The 16,067-nt window shown below is 51.3% G+C and overlaps 1 protein-coding gene across 1 annotated transcript in view; it reads left to right on the top strand.

Moving 5' to 3' along the window:
• Nucleotides 1-2,717: 2,717 nt before the first annotated feature.
• Nucleotides 2,718-16,067, top strand: part of SLC27A1 (solute carrier family 27 member 1) — a 28,615-nt gene continuing 15,265 nt past the window's right edge. Inside the window, exons 1-2 of the mRNA XM_082835625.1 lie at nucleotides 2,718-2,786; nucleotides 2,903-3,070. Of these exons, the coding sequence (XP_082691751.1) occupies nucleotides 2,773-2,786; nucleotides 2,903-3,070 (182 nt within the window). The 5' untranslated portion in view covers nucleotides 2,718-2,772. The remainder of the gene's footprint in view (nucleotides 2,787-2,902; nucleotides 3,071-16,067) is intronic.

Raw genomic sequence — 16,067 nt, 5'->3', positions numbered from 1 at the left:
TCAACCACTGCGCCACCAGGGAAGCCCCCACGTGTACTATTTAGTCGGGGCTCAGTAAACTTGGTAAGATGGAGGGAGGAAGAGAGAGAAGAAAGGGGGAAGGGGAGGAAGGGAGGGGAAGAAGAAAGAGGAAGAAGGGAGGAGGAGGGAAGGCAGGAGGATGGGGGAAGAAGGGGAAGAGGAGTAGTAGGGAGGAGGAAGTGGGGAAGGGGAAGGAGGAGTGGGTGGAGGAGGGGGAGAAGGTGAGCAAAGGGGAAGTGGAAGAAGGCTAATGGGGGGCCTTGAAGAGGAGAAGGGGGAGGGGGAGAGGGAGGAAGGGGGGAAGTAGGGGGAATCAGGGCAAGATGGAGAAGAGGGAGGAGAAGTGAAAGGAAGAGTGAAAGGGGAGGAGGACGGTGAGGAAGGGGAGCAAGCTGTCTGCCCACATTTGTGAATGAATGAATCTCAACTCCAGCTAGTGTGACAGTTCCAGGCCTCAATTTCTTTACCTGTAAAGTGGGGTGATCGCAATAGTGCTACCTGGCAGGATAAGAGTGCTGCTGTAGTTACTGGGCATTGCTGACTCCACTGACCCCCGGTTGAGAAAGTAGGGGATCAGTGACTGGCTCTGGGCCTGTCCTTCAGATCTGCCTCCTCGTCCCCATTTTACCCACCCTAGGTGGCCCGCAGGGACCAATGGCAGCATGGGTGCACTAGCGCACACGCACGTGCACCTGTGTGTGTGTGTGTGTGTGTGTGTGTGTGTGTGGAGGGGAGCGCCTGACCGGTCCTGTCCTCTAAATGGTGCTGGAAGCAGGCCCTGGCCACCTCCCAAGGAGAGTGCTGAGAAGGTCGGCCAAGCTGCGCAGAAAACAAGCAGGGTGGGGTGCGCAGAGGGGCAGAGGAAAGGGGAGTTTGGAGAGAAGGAGCCAAAGCAGAAGCCCACATGGGCACAACGCAGTCAGAGCAGGTCCCAGGAGTCTGCAGAAGCAGAAGCCCCGGAGGGGAGTCCTCTGTCTTGTACTCACTGTCGCTGCCTGAGCTCTGGTAACCCTCGACAGAGCAGCCAAAGCCTGAGGGTCTGTGAGCGGCTCCAGGTCAGCCAGGGAACAGGGTGGTGGGCAGCGAGGCCAGCACTGGCCTGCACCTGATCAGGGGGAGGGCTTTAGGGTCTCTAGGTTAGCATTTAGGACCTTGGGATGCAAATAAGGGACTGTGGAGTTCCTGTGGAAGGGTGGGGAACTGGTGTGTGGATTTTGCCCTCCCTGGGCTGCTGCGGTGAGACTTAACTGACAAGATTTAGGGATATCGATTTGGGATTAGTTGGGTCCTTGGAATATATCTTTTTTTAAAAAAATTTATTTATATTTTTTATTTTTGGCTGCGTTCGGTCTCTGTTGCTAAGCGCGGGCTTCCCCTAGTTGCTGGGAGCTGGGGGCCACTCCTTGCTGTGGTGCGTGGGCTTCTCATTGCGGTGGCTTCTCTTGCTGAGGAGCACGGGCTCTAGGCGCACAGGCCTCAATAGTTGTGTCACGTGGGCTCAGCAGCCGTGGCTCACGGGCTCCAGAGCGCAGGCTCAGTAGTGTGGTGCCGGAGCTCAGCAGCTCCGCGGCATGTGGGATCTTCCCGGACCAGGGCTCGAACCCCTGTCGACTGAACTGGCAAGCAGATACTTAACCACTGTGCCACCAGGGAAGTCCATTGGAATATATCTTTAAGACTGAGGTAGGGGTTGGATATTTGGGGGCCCCTAGGCTGTGAGTTTAGTACTCCCCAGGTCCCTGGAGTCCGAAGAGGCTTTGGGGATTGGATTTAGAATAAACTGGGGCAAGAACCCAGTACAGGTATGCCCTGAATGTGAACTGAGAGTTGCTAGTCCCCCGGGGTAGGAATTCTGGTTTCCATCTACGGCTTGGGCCGGGAGCGCCCGGGAGCCAAACCTTTCTTGGCTGAAGGACGCACGTGTTCCCTAATCGCCGGCAGGGATAGGACGGGGGAGCTGGGAGGCCGGCGAAGTTTGGTTGTCATGGAGACAGCCGCCTTCCTCGCCAGGCGTTCTAGCCCCTGGGTCTCGCTGGCCGTCGTCACTCTGGCCAGGGTGGCCTCTCTATGGTCGTGGCCTCCGGAAGGGGGCGGGCGTCGGCTCTGCGGCTGTGCGGCAGAGCGGTTCTAAGCCAGACAGGTCGGAAGAGAGCCGGCCTGGGAGGGCAGGTGGGGCGGGGCCTAGGGTGCTAGGAGTGAGGCGGAGGGTGGTGACTGGGCCAAAGCCTGAGGGCGGGGCCGGTGACCGGGGTGGAACTTGGGCCTGGGATTACGGGCTAGGCCGGGGACTGGGGGCGGGGCTTGAGCTACTGCGGCCCAGAGTGGGTGCGGCGTGTGCTTGTGGACGGGGCCATAGGCCTAACCTAGGGGCAGAACCTGGTCCAGGGCGGGCGGGGCTCCGGAATGGGGCCTGTGCTTACGGGCGGGGCCGGAGACCTAACCTGGGGGCGGGGTCAAGCCAGTGGAGATGGGGCGGATAGAGGTGGGACCTGGAGGAAAGCCCAGGACCTGGGTCTGTGGTGGGGCCAAGGCGGACTCTAGGCTTGGGGACCAAGTCGTTAGGATGGAGCTTGGGTCCAGCGTACAGCTGCTAAGTCGAGGCATGGGATGGGGCTTGCCAGTGACTGACGGAATGGAAGAGCTATGCCTGGGGGCGTGGAGATACACTAATGATTGGCAGAAAAGCCTGGGCCGGGCTAGGAGCAAGGAGGCCTGTGCCCACTTTGGGATGGGGCGGAGCCTGTCTGAGACATGCCCAATCCCAGGTATGGGGGGGGGGCCGGCTCCAAGCGGGAGCGGAGCGCGACATCTGGGCGGGGTTGGGTTGGCCGTGGGGCGGGGCCCGGGCGGGCCGTGGCCTCACAGCTCTCCGCCTCCCCAGGATGCGGGCTCCAGGTGCGGGTTCGGCCTCCGTGGCCTCACTGGTGCTGCTGTGGTTGCTCGGACTGCCGTGGACCTGGAGCACAGCGGTGGCGCTCGGCGTGTACGTAGGCGGCGGCGGCTGGCGTTTCCTGCGCATCGTCTGCAAAACTGCGAGGCGGGACCTCTTGTGAGTGCAGCCCGGGCCTGATACAAGGGCTGGGGTCGGGGGCTGGCTGAGCGCCCAGGGGGGCGAACAGAGGGGGCTGAAAGGGCAGCGTGGGGGACCTTGAGGGCTTGGAGGGGGGAGGTTTTGGAGACTGGGGGCGGGGTTTGGGTGAGGGCAGGGCTAGGGGCGGGGCTTGGACCTGAAAAGAGTGGGTTGGGGGACTCTGAGGGCACCAGCAGGGGACATCTTGAGGGATTCCCTGGAGGGAGATGGGTAGATTTCAATGTCCTTGAGCCTGCGTGGGTGACCTCAGGGTTCTGGACGGCAACTTGGGGTTACTAGGGCAGCGAGTAGGACTTCCAGAGAGCTGAGGCTGATTGGGAGGCCGTGCGTGTTTGGGGGGGTCTCTGTGGGGCTTTGGTGACTGTGGGAGGGATCTGGGGCGTCTTCAGGGACTCCGGTAGGTCCCTAGGAGTTCTCAGGGGGACTTCCTCAGGGAGAATGAAAGGGCTTCCTGGGGCTTGTGTAAAGGGCTTTTAGAGCCTTTGAAGGGTGTTTGTCTCCTCAGGGCCATTTACAGGTCTCTCTGTGGTCGGGGTGCTCTTTGAGAGTTTGAGGTCTGTGCGTGACTTTGGGGGTTCAGAGTCTGTGGAGAGGTTGCTGTGTATTCCAAGATTTGCTTAGGGGTCTCTGGTGACTGAGAATCTCTGGGGAGGGGATTCTGGTGGTGTTTGCAGGCATCCTTGGAAGGTCTCTGGGGTATCTCTAGGGGCTTCCTCAGAGAAGCTGTTGGGAGTCCTCCTGGGGGTGAAATAAGTGCTTCTGGGCATTACCACCGGAGCAAATCTCAGGAACAGCCTCCATGTGGAAGTCCCTGAGCACTTGCTATGGGTCTGCCGGTCTTGGTGCCCATGGGGAGGTGGGAGGACTAACCCATTGTGAGGGTGAAGAAACTGAGGCTCTGTGAGCAGCAGGGGTGGTGTGCAGCTGGAAAAACCTCCACTGCAAATTGACTGGTTCTGAACCTTCTAGAACCTGACCTTTCTTTTCCACGCCCTGGCCCCTGCCCCTGCCCTTGGTTTTCTGACATGCAGATTGGACTGTGTTCTCTGTTCAGACACCCTCCACAACCTCCATCCTCTGCAGTAGAAAAGACTCAGCCTCCAGCTGGGTACTTGAGGTCCTGACAATCTATTGCCTGCCCACTCGCCACTCCCCACCTCTCCATAGGTTCATCTGGCCCCCAGATCAACTTGCCTTGTCAGGCTCAGGCTGCTTTCCTCTTCTGGAATACACTGGCCCTCCTTTCGCCTGGCAACGCCTTATGATGTTGCCTTCCTCAGGGGACCCTTTGCTGAATTTTCCTGCTCAGCACCCTCCCATGGCTCCTTGTTGCTCTTAGAATCTAGACCACATGAGGTTTCTGACCATGTTCCCAACCTCCTGTCCTTTCCTTTGTCACTCTTCCAGCTACACTGGCCTCCTTGCTGTTCCTAAACACACTCGTATTTATTCCAGCCCCAGGGCCTTTGCATTTGCTATACCCTCTGCCCAGATCACTCTTCCCCTGCTCTTCATTTTCATCATGCCATGGCTTAAATGTCACCTTGTCAGACAGCTCTCCCCTGACCCTATGTCGCTGTAGACCCTCCCACCTTGTGGCTCTCTGGCAGAATGGCCAAGATTTACACAGGGCTTCCTCTGTGTGAGGCACTATGCTAAGCATGACTTCTTCAAGTCCTCGCAACCACCCTGAGAGGTGGGTACTCTCTTGTCCCATCTTACAGATGAGCAAACTGAGGCACAGCATAGTTTTGTCACTTGCCCAAGGTCACACAGCTGGCCAGTAGTGGGGGCAGGATTTGAACCCAGGCAGTGTGGCTCCAGAGCTTGACTTGTAACCACTAGTGGCATCAGTCACTTGTAATTATCATGTGTGTCTGCTTTCTTGCTCTTTAATTTTGGGGTCTCTTTCCCCCCACTAAACTGTGGGCCCTGGTGGGGGGCCAGCACAGATGGAGACCGTGTTGGACTTTGTGCTCCTGTGGCCCTGGTCTTCCGTCAGGGCGGCACACAACAGGAGCACAGGATATATTTTTTGGATGGCAGGTCTTCACTCCTTCATGCCCAAGGAAGGGGATATCTGTGACCAGCTCTGTCTCCCCTGGGACAGGACAGAAGCTGGGTCCACTCCAAGTCCCCAACACAGAGCTTGACACACTTTCTGTAGGAGGCAGCCTGGAAGATGGGCCCACCTCCCAGTCTTCCCACCTTTGTATGATCCCTTCCCTTTGAGTGTGGGCTGGACCTAGTGACTCACTTCTAATGAACAGAATACAGCAAAAGCAATGGGATATTACTTCTGAGATTAGGTAATAAAAAAGACTGTGGCCTCCATCTTGGGTTCTCTCTCATGGGTCACTTCCTCTTGGGGAAGCCAGCTGTCATGTAAGGCAGCTCTGTGGAGAGTCTCACATGAGTGAACTTGGAAATGGATTCTCTCCCAGTGAAACCTTGAGATGATCACAGCCTTTGCTGACACCTTGATTACAGCCTCACAAGACACCCTGAGCCAGAACCACCCAGCTAAGCTGCTTCTGGATTTGTGACCCACAGAAACTGTGAGATAATCAGTGTTTGCTCTTTTCAGCTAGTAATTTTGGCTGCAATTTGTTACACAGCAATAGCTAACTAATGCAGCTTATGTAACACCCACCCACCTCTGTACCAGGTTTTGTTCTAGTGTTCTCACAGTCCTGTAAGGAAGGAATGCTTAATAATCCCATTTTGTGGTTGGTGAACCAAAGCACCGAGAGGGGAGGTCATTTGCCCAAGAACACAGAGCTGAGGAGCGGCAGGACTCCAGAGTACGTGTTCTTAGCTGCTGTGTTGTGCTGGGGTGGTGGTGCAGGCCGGCTGCATTTAGAACCTAGGTTCAGAAATATTTAAGCACCCAGCCTCCGTTCTTCTAGCTCGTCTTCTGTTTTCCTCATGAAATCTGATCACATTCATCTGTGCTTCTTTCTTCCTGCCCCGGTGTCCTAGAGCTCAGGGTGAAAGCAGGAAGGGGCAGAAGGAGCAGAGGGGCAAGAAGAGGCCTCAGGAAGGGCCCAAAGGTGGACAGTGGCCTCTTTGTCCCCTGGGTGGGGGTGGCTTGTGCTGCTGCCAGGGTGGGGGTGGCCCAGACATGTGGCCCAGACATGTGGCCGGAGTCCACTGCCCGCCCGTGTGGGTGTGCTCCGGGGGGGGGGGGGCGAGGGCGGGAGGGACAGGCCGTGAAGACTGGGCCCCATTGTGAGTGCTTGAGTGACCTGAGCGCGAGCCACTGCCGCCTCAGTCGAGTCTCTCTGCTGTGCTGTCTGTGGACAGGGAGCACCCCTGCGGGAGCTGCTTCCTGTGCGTCCTACCCTTGCTGATGGCCCTCTCCCCATGGCTGTAACACTAGCACCCCTTCATGAGGTTCTTGGGGCGCTCTACTGAAGCTCTTAGAGGAGAGCTGGGCGCACAGCAGGCACCCAGACTTGTTGGTGCTGATCGCCTTCACCCAGCAGTGGGTACCTCAGAGGTTAGGTGCTTGGTGGCTAGAGCCGGGGCGTCTAGCTGTGGCCCTCACTCTGCGCCTTGCTAGCCCATGAAGCATCACCCTCTGAGTCTTAGTTCCTTCATCTCTAAGAGTACACCTTGTGCATCCTCTCTTCTTTAAGAAAACATGAATTGAGCACCTGTTGTGTGCAGCACGGGCACTTGTTCTGTCACGTGGTGCGTGGTGACTGTTTGGGAGCAGGCCTGAGGAGGAACAGAGGGCCTCTGCCAGGGGGCCTGGTCTGTGTTGTTCTGTCCTCTACTTGCCGTGTGGCCTTGGGTGTGTAATTCATCTCCCTGAGCTCCCAGCTCCTCCACCATCTGGCATGGGGATTTTAGAACCCTACTTTGGAGGTGGCCGCAAGGTTAGCTCAGTAAATGCTGAGGCTGCTCACCGTAGCAACTCTATTTATCCGTTGAACGGTTGAGCTATCAGGATCCGACCAGGGAGGTGGATGTATAAACAGCTAACTTTTAACATTGTACATTTTCAGTTATTTTTTTTGCAACAGTTAATACATAACACAGGTACAAAATTCAAATGTTAGAGAGAGGTTTGCTGTGAATGCTGCCCTCTCTCCACTGCCCCCAGCCCTGCAGTTCCTCTCCTCAGAGGCATCTTGTGTCTCCTTCCCAAGAAATATATGTAGACCTCTTCTTGTTCTTGGTGCTCACAAATGGCCACACATTCTCCATCATACTCTTCACCTCCTGCTTTCTTTCTTCTCTCCACTTTCACTTGAAATTTTTGCTTTTATTAAAGTCATGCAGGCTTCGAGATGAAAGACTCTAGCCTTCTACCTCAAGTGGCAGCTGCCAGCCCCACCCTCTACCCACATTCTCCCTTCCCTTCCAGGAGTGATTCTTACCTCTCCTTTGAATCTTTTGGACTTCACCTCCACGTCTCTAAATGGCTTATGTGACAAATCTGCATTTTTTCACTTTGAGACTAGATCTGTCATCTCACACCATGGAAGATGAGGATTTGGCATCCCTTTGTCCCCCTGTCCTCACTCTCTTCCTGTCCCTGTGCATGGTGTATGCATACCCACCCTAATACATACACAGACACACATGTTCTTCCATCTCTTCATTGTCCCAATATTATTACAGTTGATTCTCATTATTTGTGGTAGTTTTCTTCTTCTTCTTCTTCTTTTTTTTTTTTTTTTTTGGAAATGCTGCAAGGCTTGCGGGATCTTAGTTCCCCCACCAGAGATTGAACCCACACCCTCGGCAGTGAAAGCACGGAGTCCTAACCACTGGACCACCAGGGAATTCCCTGTGATAGTTTTGTTCTACAAAGTTGCTGCGAACATTGAATTAGCAAATACTGAACCATTGTTCCTAGGGAAAATACAGGGTTAGGTTCTTGCAAGCCTCTGATCACATTTTCATCAACCAGTCAATACATAATCTTGTTTCGTGTGTATTCTGTTTAGAGACACATCATTTAATATATATTGTTGATTCATTACTGTTGAACTCACTGCCAGCAACATTATAACCCATGCCTGAACAAAACTTATCTAATATGTGTATCTTCTCCGTAAGGCACATCACAGCCTTCTTGTACTTAGGAACACTAGACAGCATTTCAGCATTATGCCTGGGGCCCATTTTAAACAGCAAAATCAACAACAAAAAGCACAGAGACACCAAAAAATGTGGCATTAAATAGACAACCAAAAGGATGCTTGTTTATAATACGAATTAAGCAACTTTATGTATTTTTGTCTGGAGTTATTGATTGCCTTTGTATTGGTTAGTTTTCTATGTATTTATCTCTACTTCAAAGCCAAACTCCACGACATTTGTCTCTCTCCCCTCTAATATTTATGGCGTCAGATGGGCTTTCAGTTTCATCTTTTTGGAGAAGTCTCTCTTTTAGCCTCCAATCTGTCCAGGCTGGTCTAGTTGCTCTCTCTACCTGGTGGGCAGCCATTACACCAGGCTTGCTCCTACCCATCTTCCTGAGGATTAGCATCACTTCTATCTTGGGTTGGATAGATACCCTGTTTCCTGGGTCCCTGATAGTCCTCTTCCTTGGTTTACTCCTTTAATTAGTTGGAACATATCTTCATTAGCTTTGGGAGAAATCATGTACAGAAATTTAATTTTTTGAGACCCTCCATGTATGAAAATATCTTTATTTCCACACTCACACTTGACTGATGGTCTGGGTATAGACTTCTAGGTTGGATATTATTTTCCTTCAAAATTGAAGGCATTTCTTATTGTCTTCTCACATCATGGTTATTGTTGAGAAGACTAAAACTCTCTGATTCCTGATCCTTTGCAGTGACTTTTTTTTTTTTTTTCCTTCTGGAAGCTTGTGGGATCTTTTCAAGATGGTGGGTTATTTCCATCCATTGTATGATCTGTTGGTGGGTTTCAGGTCAAGGAAGTTTTCTTGATGTTATCATTGGTGATTTCCTCACCTTTATTTCCTTTGTTCTTCTTCGAACTCCTATTATTGAGTGCCTGGAACAATGTCTAGCTTGATAACATTTATTGAATGCATATGATGTTGGATCTTCTGGACTGGTTCTATAATTTTCACATCTTTTTTTTTTCTTAACATCTTTATTGGAGTATAATTGCTTTACAATAATGTGTTAGTTTCTGCTTTATAACAAAGTGAATCAGCTATCTTCTTATCTTTTTTATTTTCCATCTCTATCGTTTTATCCTACTTTCTATGATATTTCTTCAAATATATCTTTTAGTTCTTCTATTAATGTTTAACTTATGCCCTCACATTTAAAATTTTTTATTATGATTCTTTGTTCAAATTAATAGACTATTTTAATTGATTTTTAATTATGTTTTTTCTTTTTTATATAGACTTTATTTTTTATTTTTTTTTAGACTTTATTTTTTATTATCAGTTTTAGGTTTACAGAAATTAAGCAGAAAGTACAGAGAGTTCCCATATACCCCCTTACTCTCCCCTGCAGTTTCCCCTGTTTTTTTTTTGTTGTTGTTGTTGTTGTTTTTTGCAGTACACGGGCCTCTCACTGTTGTGGCCTCTGCCGTTGCTGAGCATAGGCTCCGGACGCGCAGGCTCAGCGGCCATGGCTCACGGGCCCAGCCGCTCCGCGGCACGTGGGATCTTCCCGGACCGGGGCACGAACCCGTGTCCCCTGCATCGGCAGGTGGACTCTCAATCACTGCGCCACTAGGGAAGCCCTCCCCTGTTTTTAATATCTCTTATTAGTGTAGTACGCTTGTTACAATTGATGAGTCATTGTTGATACATGATTATTAACTAAGCCCCATTTTTTTTTTTTTTTTTTGTGGTACGTGGGCCTCTCACTGTTGTGGCCTCTCCCATTGCGGAACACAGGCTCTGGACGCACAGGCTCAGCAGCCATGGCTCAAGGGCCCAGCCGCTCTGCGGTATGTGGGATCTTCCCAGACCGGGGCACGAACCCGTGTCCCCTGCATCAGCAGGCAGACTCTCAACCACTGCGCCACCAGGGAAGCCCCAAGCCCCATATTTTTCATTAGGGTTCATGTGTATGTTGTACATTCTTTGTGCCCTCACATTTAAATTTTCCTGGATCATTTTTTTTTTCCATTCCCTGAGAGCTTTTATATAGCATCCTATCCTTGTTTCATGGATGCAGTATATCTTCGTACATTTTCAAGGATATTAATGACTTTATTAGTTTTTTTCTCTTTGCACAATCTCTTTTTCCTCAAAGATTTTCTTCTTTGTTTATTTTAGTCTCCATCATCCCTATTAGAGGAAATCCCCAGGAGTCTGGTAGTCCTTGGCTGTAAAGCCAATTAGAAGCTCTCAGCATGGATGTGTGTAGGGGGTGAGGGGGTCTTGTCAACTGAGCTTCATGATGGGGTCACCTGGCCAGGTGGTGCTTTGGGGAAAGTCCAGTGCAGTGTCTTTGGGTCTTTCCTCCAGGCCTGGGCACAGGCCCCACCAGCAGCATCCCAGGAACACAGCGGGGAAGAGGGCTGGAGGCTTGGCATCTGGCAAGTAAACATTCACTTAACACCCATTTGCAGGGAGGTGCCCCACCCAGAAACCCTCCTGTGGATGGACTTTCAATCTTCTCCTGGGTGGCCACTTTTTTTTTTTTTCAATTGAGATACTGACATATAACACTCTGTTAGTTTCAGGTGGGCAACATAATGATTTGCTATTTGCATAAAGGTTTCTCCTGCTACCCGAAAATAGAGCATTCCTCTGAAACCTTTCATAAACCTAAATGGTGTAAAGGGAAGAAGCAATTACCTTAGGATGCATCTTGCTAGTGGGTGCACAAAATAAATTGAGATCAAGTTCAGATGCTCACAGACACAGTTCAAAGCTATGGCAGCTTGATGCTGGGATGCTGAGTGTAGTTCCCAGGGAAGGAGCTTGGCAGTGCCTCTCTCACTGCTTTGGGTGCACGCTGCCCCTATAACAGCTCCCTGCAGAACAAACACCGAACACTGTTTTTACTTTTTGCCTTTCATTGTAAAAGCGAAAATCCTCTTTGGATTTCTTTCGGTTAGCAAAAACAGGTACTAATTTTGGTCTTTCACAAAAGAGAAGCGGCATTAGAGTGAATTTTTGAAAAGTAGGGGATACTGGTATATTGTGAAATGATCACCACTGTAAGTCTAATTAACATCCGTCACCATACATAGTTACAAAAATTTTTTTCTTGTGAGGAGAACTTTTAAGATCTACTCTCTAAGCAACTTTCAAATATGCCATGAGGTAGTATTGACTATAGTCACCATGTCGTACATTACGTCCCCATGACATTTATTTCACAGAGGGGGCTTCTTAAACAGATTTCCATCAGTCCTCCACCACAGCCCAGGATTCTGCTTTCCCCCTCCTCCTGGGGCCTCCACCTCTCATGTGCTGCTGCCCAGCTTCCCAAAGTGGGGTGATTTGGTCTCCACTTCCATTTTCCCAGTCCTTGTGAGTTCACACTTAAGACCTTTTACTAGCCGTTTTGGGAGGCACTGTCAACAGTCAGTGTCTGAGTGCTCAATCTGCCATCTTTGCCGCATGGTCAGCAGTAACTTTCCCCATTTACCTTTAGGGTCCTTCCTCATCCCTTGCATTGGGGGCGCCGTTCTTTTTTTTTTTTTTTTGGGCTGTGTTGGGTCTTCGTTTCTGTGCGAGGGCTTTCTCTAGTTGTGGCAAGCGGGGGCTGCTCTTCATCGCGGTGCACGGACCTCTCACTATCGCGGCCTCTCTTGTTGCGGAGCACAGGCTCCAGATGCACAGGCTCAGTAGTTGTGCCTCACAGGCCTAGTTGCCCCGTGGCATGTGGGATCTTCCCGGACCAGGGCTCGAACCCGTGTCCCCTGCATTGGCAGGCGGATTCCCAACCACTGCGCCACCAGGGAAGCCCGGGGGCGCCGTTCTTGTGCACAGCCTTTTGTTGTAAGCTTCAGCTCGAGCTGTTGTTCATCTAACCCTGCGCCTACTGCAGGATGTTTGGATTCTTTCCCATCTTCTGCTCACTGGAAGCTACAAATGAATAATGTGCCGTCATTTCCCCCGTGTGACTTTAATGTGCCAAAATCAGTATACCAGTTGGCGGAGCGATTCACTCTGCTTCACTCACTCCTCTCCTCCCGCTGGCCTTTGCTCTCTTTTAAACCTGCCAATCTCCTTCCTGCCTTCAGGTCTTTGCACTCGTGGTGCCCTCCACCTGGAATACTTCCCCTCGAGCTTTACCCGTGGCTGGCTCCTTGTCATCCTTCAAAGTTCAGTGCAAATGCTGCTTCCTCAGACAAGGCTCCCCTGCCCCGTGGGTGAAGTCTGTCCTGGTCGTGCTTGATCACATCATCCTGTTGCTTTTTTCTTAGGAAACGTATAAAACTGTCATTGTTTTTGTTTGCTTTCTCCTTGATTATTGACTGTAAACCCATAGCGGCAGGGATCACGCCTACCTTGGTCACCTGTGTGTCCCCATTCTTGTCATGATGTCCAGCATGTGGTGGTACTTTGTGGAGGTGTGCTGCACTTGTGGATCAGCTCCTCTGGGGAGGTGTTTCTCCACGAGGAGGCTTCAGCTGCAAGTAGTGGGAATCCCAACTAGAAGTGGCATCAACAGTAAAGCACATTTATAGCCATGTGCAATGGGGTATTGGGACATGAGGTGGCTTCAGGCTGATCAATTTGTGTTCAGCATGTTATCATTGGCCCAAGTTCCTTCTGCCTTTCTGCTTCAAAGGCTTGGCGTCTCCTGTTAGTTACCCTCATGGTCTCATATTGGCTGCTGTGGCTCCAGCCATCACATGCTGATAGAAGAAAGTGAACATGGGACTACCAGGCCCCGTGTTGCAGGGAGTGTGAAAGGGGCTATTGTGATGGCAGGAGGTCTATGAGTTGGGCAGTGTTGGAGTTAGAGCCAGATTTCCAGAGCTTTGAACACTGAGCAGAAGACAGTCTTTATGTTCCCAGGGAAGTGTTCTGAGCAGGGAAGCAGCACAGCTAGACTGGCCTGCATGGAGGAAGAGGGTGGCTTGGTGAGGAGGGTTTGGGGCAGTCAGGCAGGAAATGCACTTGTTCCCATACAGTGGGAATGGAGACACACCCCCTCTACCCCCTTGAATGGGGCACTGGGGTGAGAGCGGTAAGGAAGATAGACAAAGGTTGGAGATGAAGCAGAGTGTGTTAGTTTCTTGTGGCTGTCATAACAATGAAGCACAAACTGGGGGACTTAAAACAACAGAAATGTATTCTGCCATAGTTGTAGAGGCCTGAAGTCTGAAATCAAGGTGTGGGCAGGGTTGGTTCCTTCTGGAGGCTCCGAGGGAGAATCTGTTCCGTGCCTCTCTCCTAGCTTCTGGTGGCTTCCAGCAATCCTCGGCAGTTCCCTGGCTTGTGGTTGCATCACTCAGCCCAATCTCTGCCTCCGTCTTCGGATGGCCTTCTTCTCTATGCCTGTGTCTCCTCTTCTGTCTCTTAGAAGGACACTTGTCATTGGATTTAGGGCCCATCCTAAATCCAGGATGATCTCATCCGAAGATCCTCAACTTAATTACATCTGCAAAGACCCTTTTTCCACATAAGGGCTCATTCACAAGTTTGGAGGATCAGGACTCGGATGTATCTTTTTGGGGCCACCATTCACCCCACTACACAGAGAATGGGGCCTGGCCTAGGGTGGAGGCGGGAGACCAGGGGGAGGTGACTGCACCGTTTCAGGCTTGTGACGGTGGGGTCTTGGCCGTGCTTGTGAGATGACCGGATTCCAGCTAGTCTGCATTGGAGAAAGTCATTTGTTCTACCCATCCTTGAGGACCTCCTGTGCCCCACACCCTGTCTGGGCTTCGGGGATGCCATGGTCACCATGACACGCCATGAACGCACCAGATGATGCTTTTCCTGTCCTATGGAGCACACAGCCTAATGAGGGAGAAGGATCTCGAGAAGGAAATGAGGAAATAATTTAAACATCAGAAAGTGACAAGAAGAATACAGCACAAGGGGGAGAGGCAAGGATAGTGCATGACTACTGCAGCCAGGGCGGTAGGTGTGGGGCATCCAGCACAGGTGGTCAGATGAGAAGGAGCCAACCGTGCAAAGACCTGGGGGATGGAAGAGTTCTCCAGGTAGAGGGAACAGCAGGTGCAAAGCCCAGAGGCAGGGCCCGACCCTCCTGGGCAGAGTAACGAGGAATCCCTCTTTTTCAATCCTTCTTCTTGGTTGGGCACTTAATACATTTGACAGGTATTAGGCTGAGAATTGCACTGTTGCCCCATTTACAGATGCACTGCTGTTGTGGGCCCTGCTTCCTCTTTGTAAATAGGACAATGGCAGTACCTACACTTTGCTGAGCTGGAGAACACTTGGAGCTTGTTATGTTCAGTCTCCTGATACTCCAAGTAAGGAAACTGAGGCCCAGAGAGGACAGGGTCTGCCCAGGTGCCACAGCTGGTAAGCAGTGGAGTAGGATCTGAACCAAGGCCATTGACTCCAGGGCACTTTCTCTTTCTTCTGGGCTCTGCTGGGGCTCACAGCTCCGGGACAGACACTTGAGGAATCAGTGTTTGCACAACACCCTCAGATCATGTCCTGCCTCCTCCCCTGGACCATTACTCCCAGGGGACCTCCTGGGCTGGCCCCCGCTCTTGGAACTTGCTTGTTCCTCTTTCTTCCTTACAGCGTAGGTATGAGTCAAGTTGCTGGGCAGATAAAATGCTAATTCAACTCTGTTTTCTTACTGACAGTGCATACCTCCCTGGGGAGAGGATAGCAACAGAGTTTATTGAGAATGTAGGACACGCCAGGCCCTGTCCTTAGAAGTCTCCATCCATCTCTTTTGTCCCCTAATGACCTGGAAGGCATGGGATCTTATTGTCCCCATTAACCAGGAGGCCCAGAGAGGGATGTACCCACCCATGCCCACTGTATGAGTGTCCTGGGGCTGCCGTAACAAATTACCACAATCTCGGTAGCTTAAAACAAAAGGAGTTTGTTGTCTCAAAGTTCTGGAGACCAGAAGCCCCAGATCAGCTTCTGGGGGGTCCAGGCGTCCTTGGCTTGGCTTGTGGCTGCATCACTCCAGTCTCTGCCTCTGTCTCCGCAGAGCCTTCTCCCTTGTGTCTTTGTGCCCTCTCTTCTTGTTTTTTTTTTTTTTACTTTTTGGCTGTACTGCGCAGCATGCGGGATCTTAGTTCCCCGACCAGGGATTGAACCCACGACCCCTGCAGTGGAAGTGCAGTGTCTTAATCACTGGACCGCCAGGGAAGTCCCTCTCTCTTCTTGTAGAGATACCTGTTATTGGATTTAGGGCCCACCTAGGCAATCAGGATGACCTCATCTCATACTTACCTTAATTATATCTGCAAAGGCCCTGTTTCCAAATAAGGTCATAGTCCGAGATTCTGGGTGTACATGAATTTTTGGAGACACTCTTCAACAACTGCAGTCACACAGGCAGAAGAGACTGGGCTGCATTTGAGCCAGTGGGACACTGCATTTGAGCCAGTGGGACACCAGCATCGTCCTTACATTATAGGCCCTGTTTCTAGTGCTGGGACTACATCCCTGGACACAACAGACAGATAGACAGGGTGCCTGCTGTCATGGAAAAAGACAAAGAATTCAGGAAACCCACAAAGGAAGATGGCAGTTTTAGATTGTGATGATCACTTTGAAGGAAGAAAACGATGGTGGTGGTGCTGGGGGGGGGGTGTGGGTGCTGGGAATGTATCAGTTACCTATGGCTGTGTAACAAATTACCCCTTTAACTAGGGGCTTAAAAAATGATCATTATCATCTCCTATGTCTAGGCTTCCTTACAGCTCAGTGCTGGGTTCCCAGGGCCAGTGTCCTGAGAGAGAGGGAAAGCGAGAGGGCATGAGGGCTCCTGCGTGCTGGTGTGCTGTCTTTGTGCCCTGGGCTCAGAAGTCACATAGCATCACTTCTGCTACATTCTCTTCCTTAGAAGCAAGC

This window comes from Leucopleurus acutus (genome assembly GCF_964270905.1).
Source record: "Leucopleurus acutus genome assembly, chromosome: 3".
Classification (NCBI taxonomy): domain Eukaryota; kingdom Metazoa; phylum Chordata; class Mammalia; order Artiodactyla; family Delphinidae; genus Leucopleurus; species Leucopleurus acutus.
This window is presented reverse-complemented; position numbering and strand designations above follow the sequence as displayed.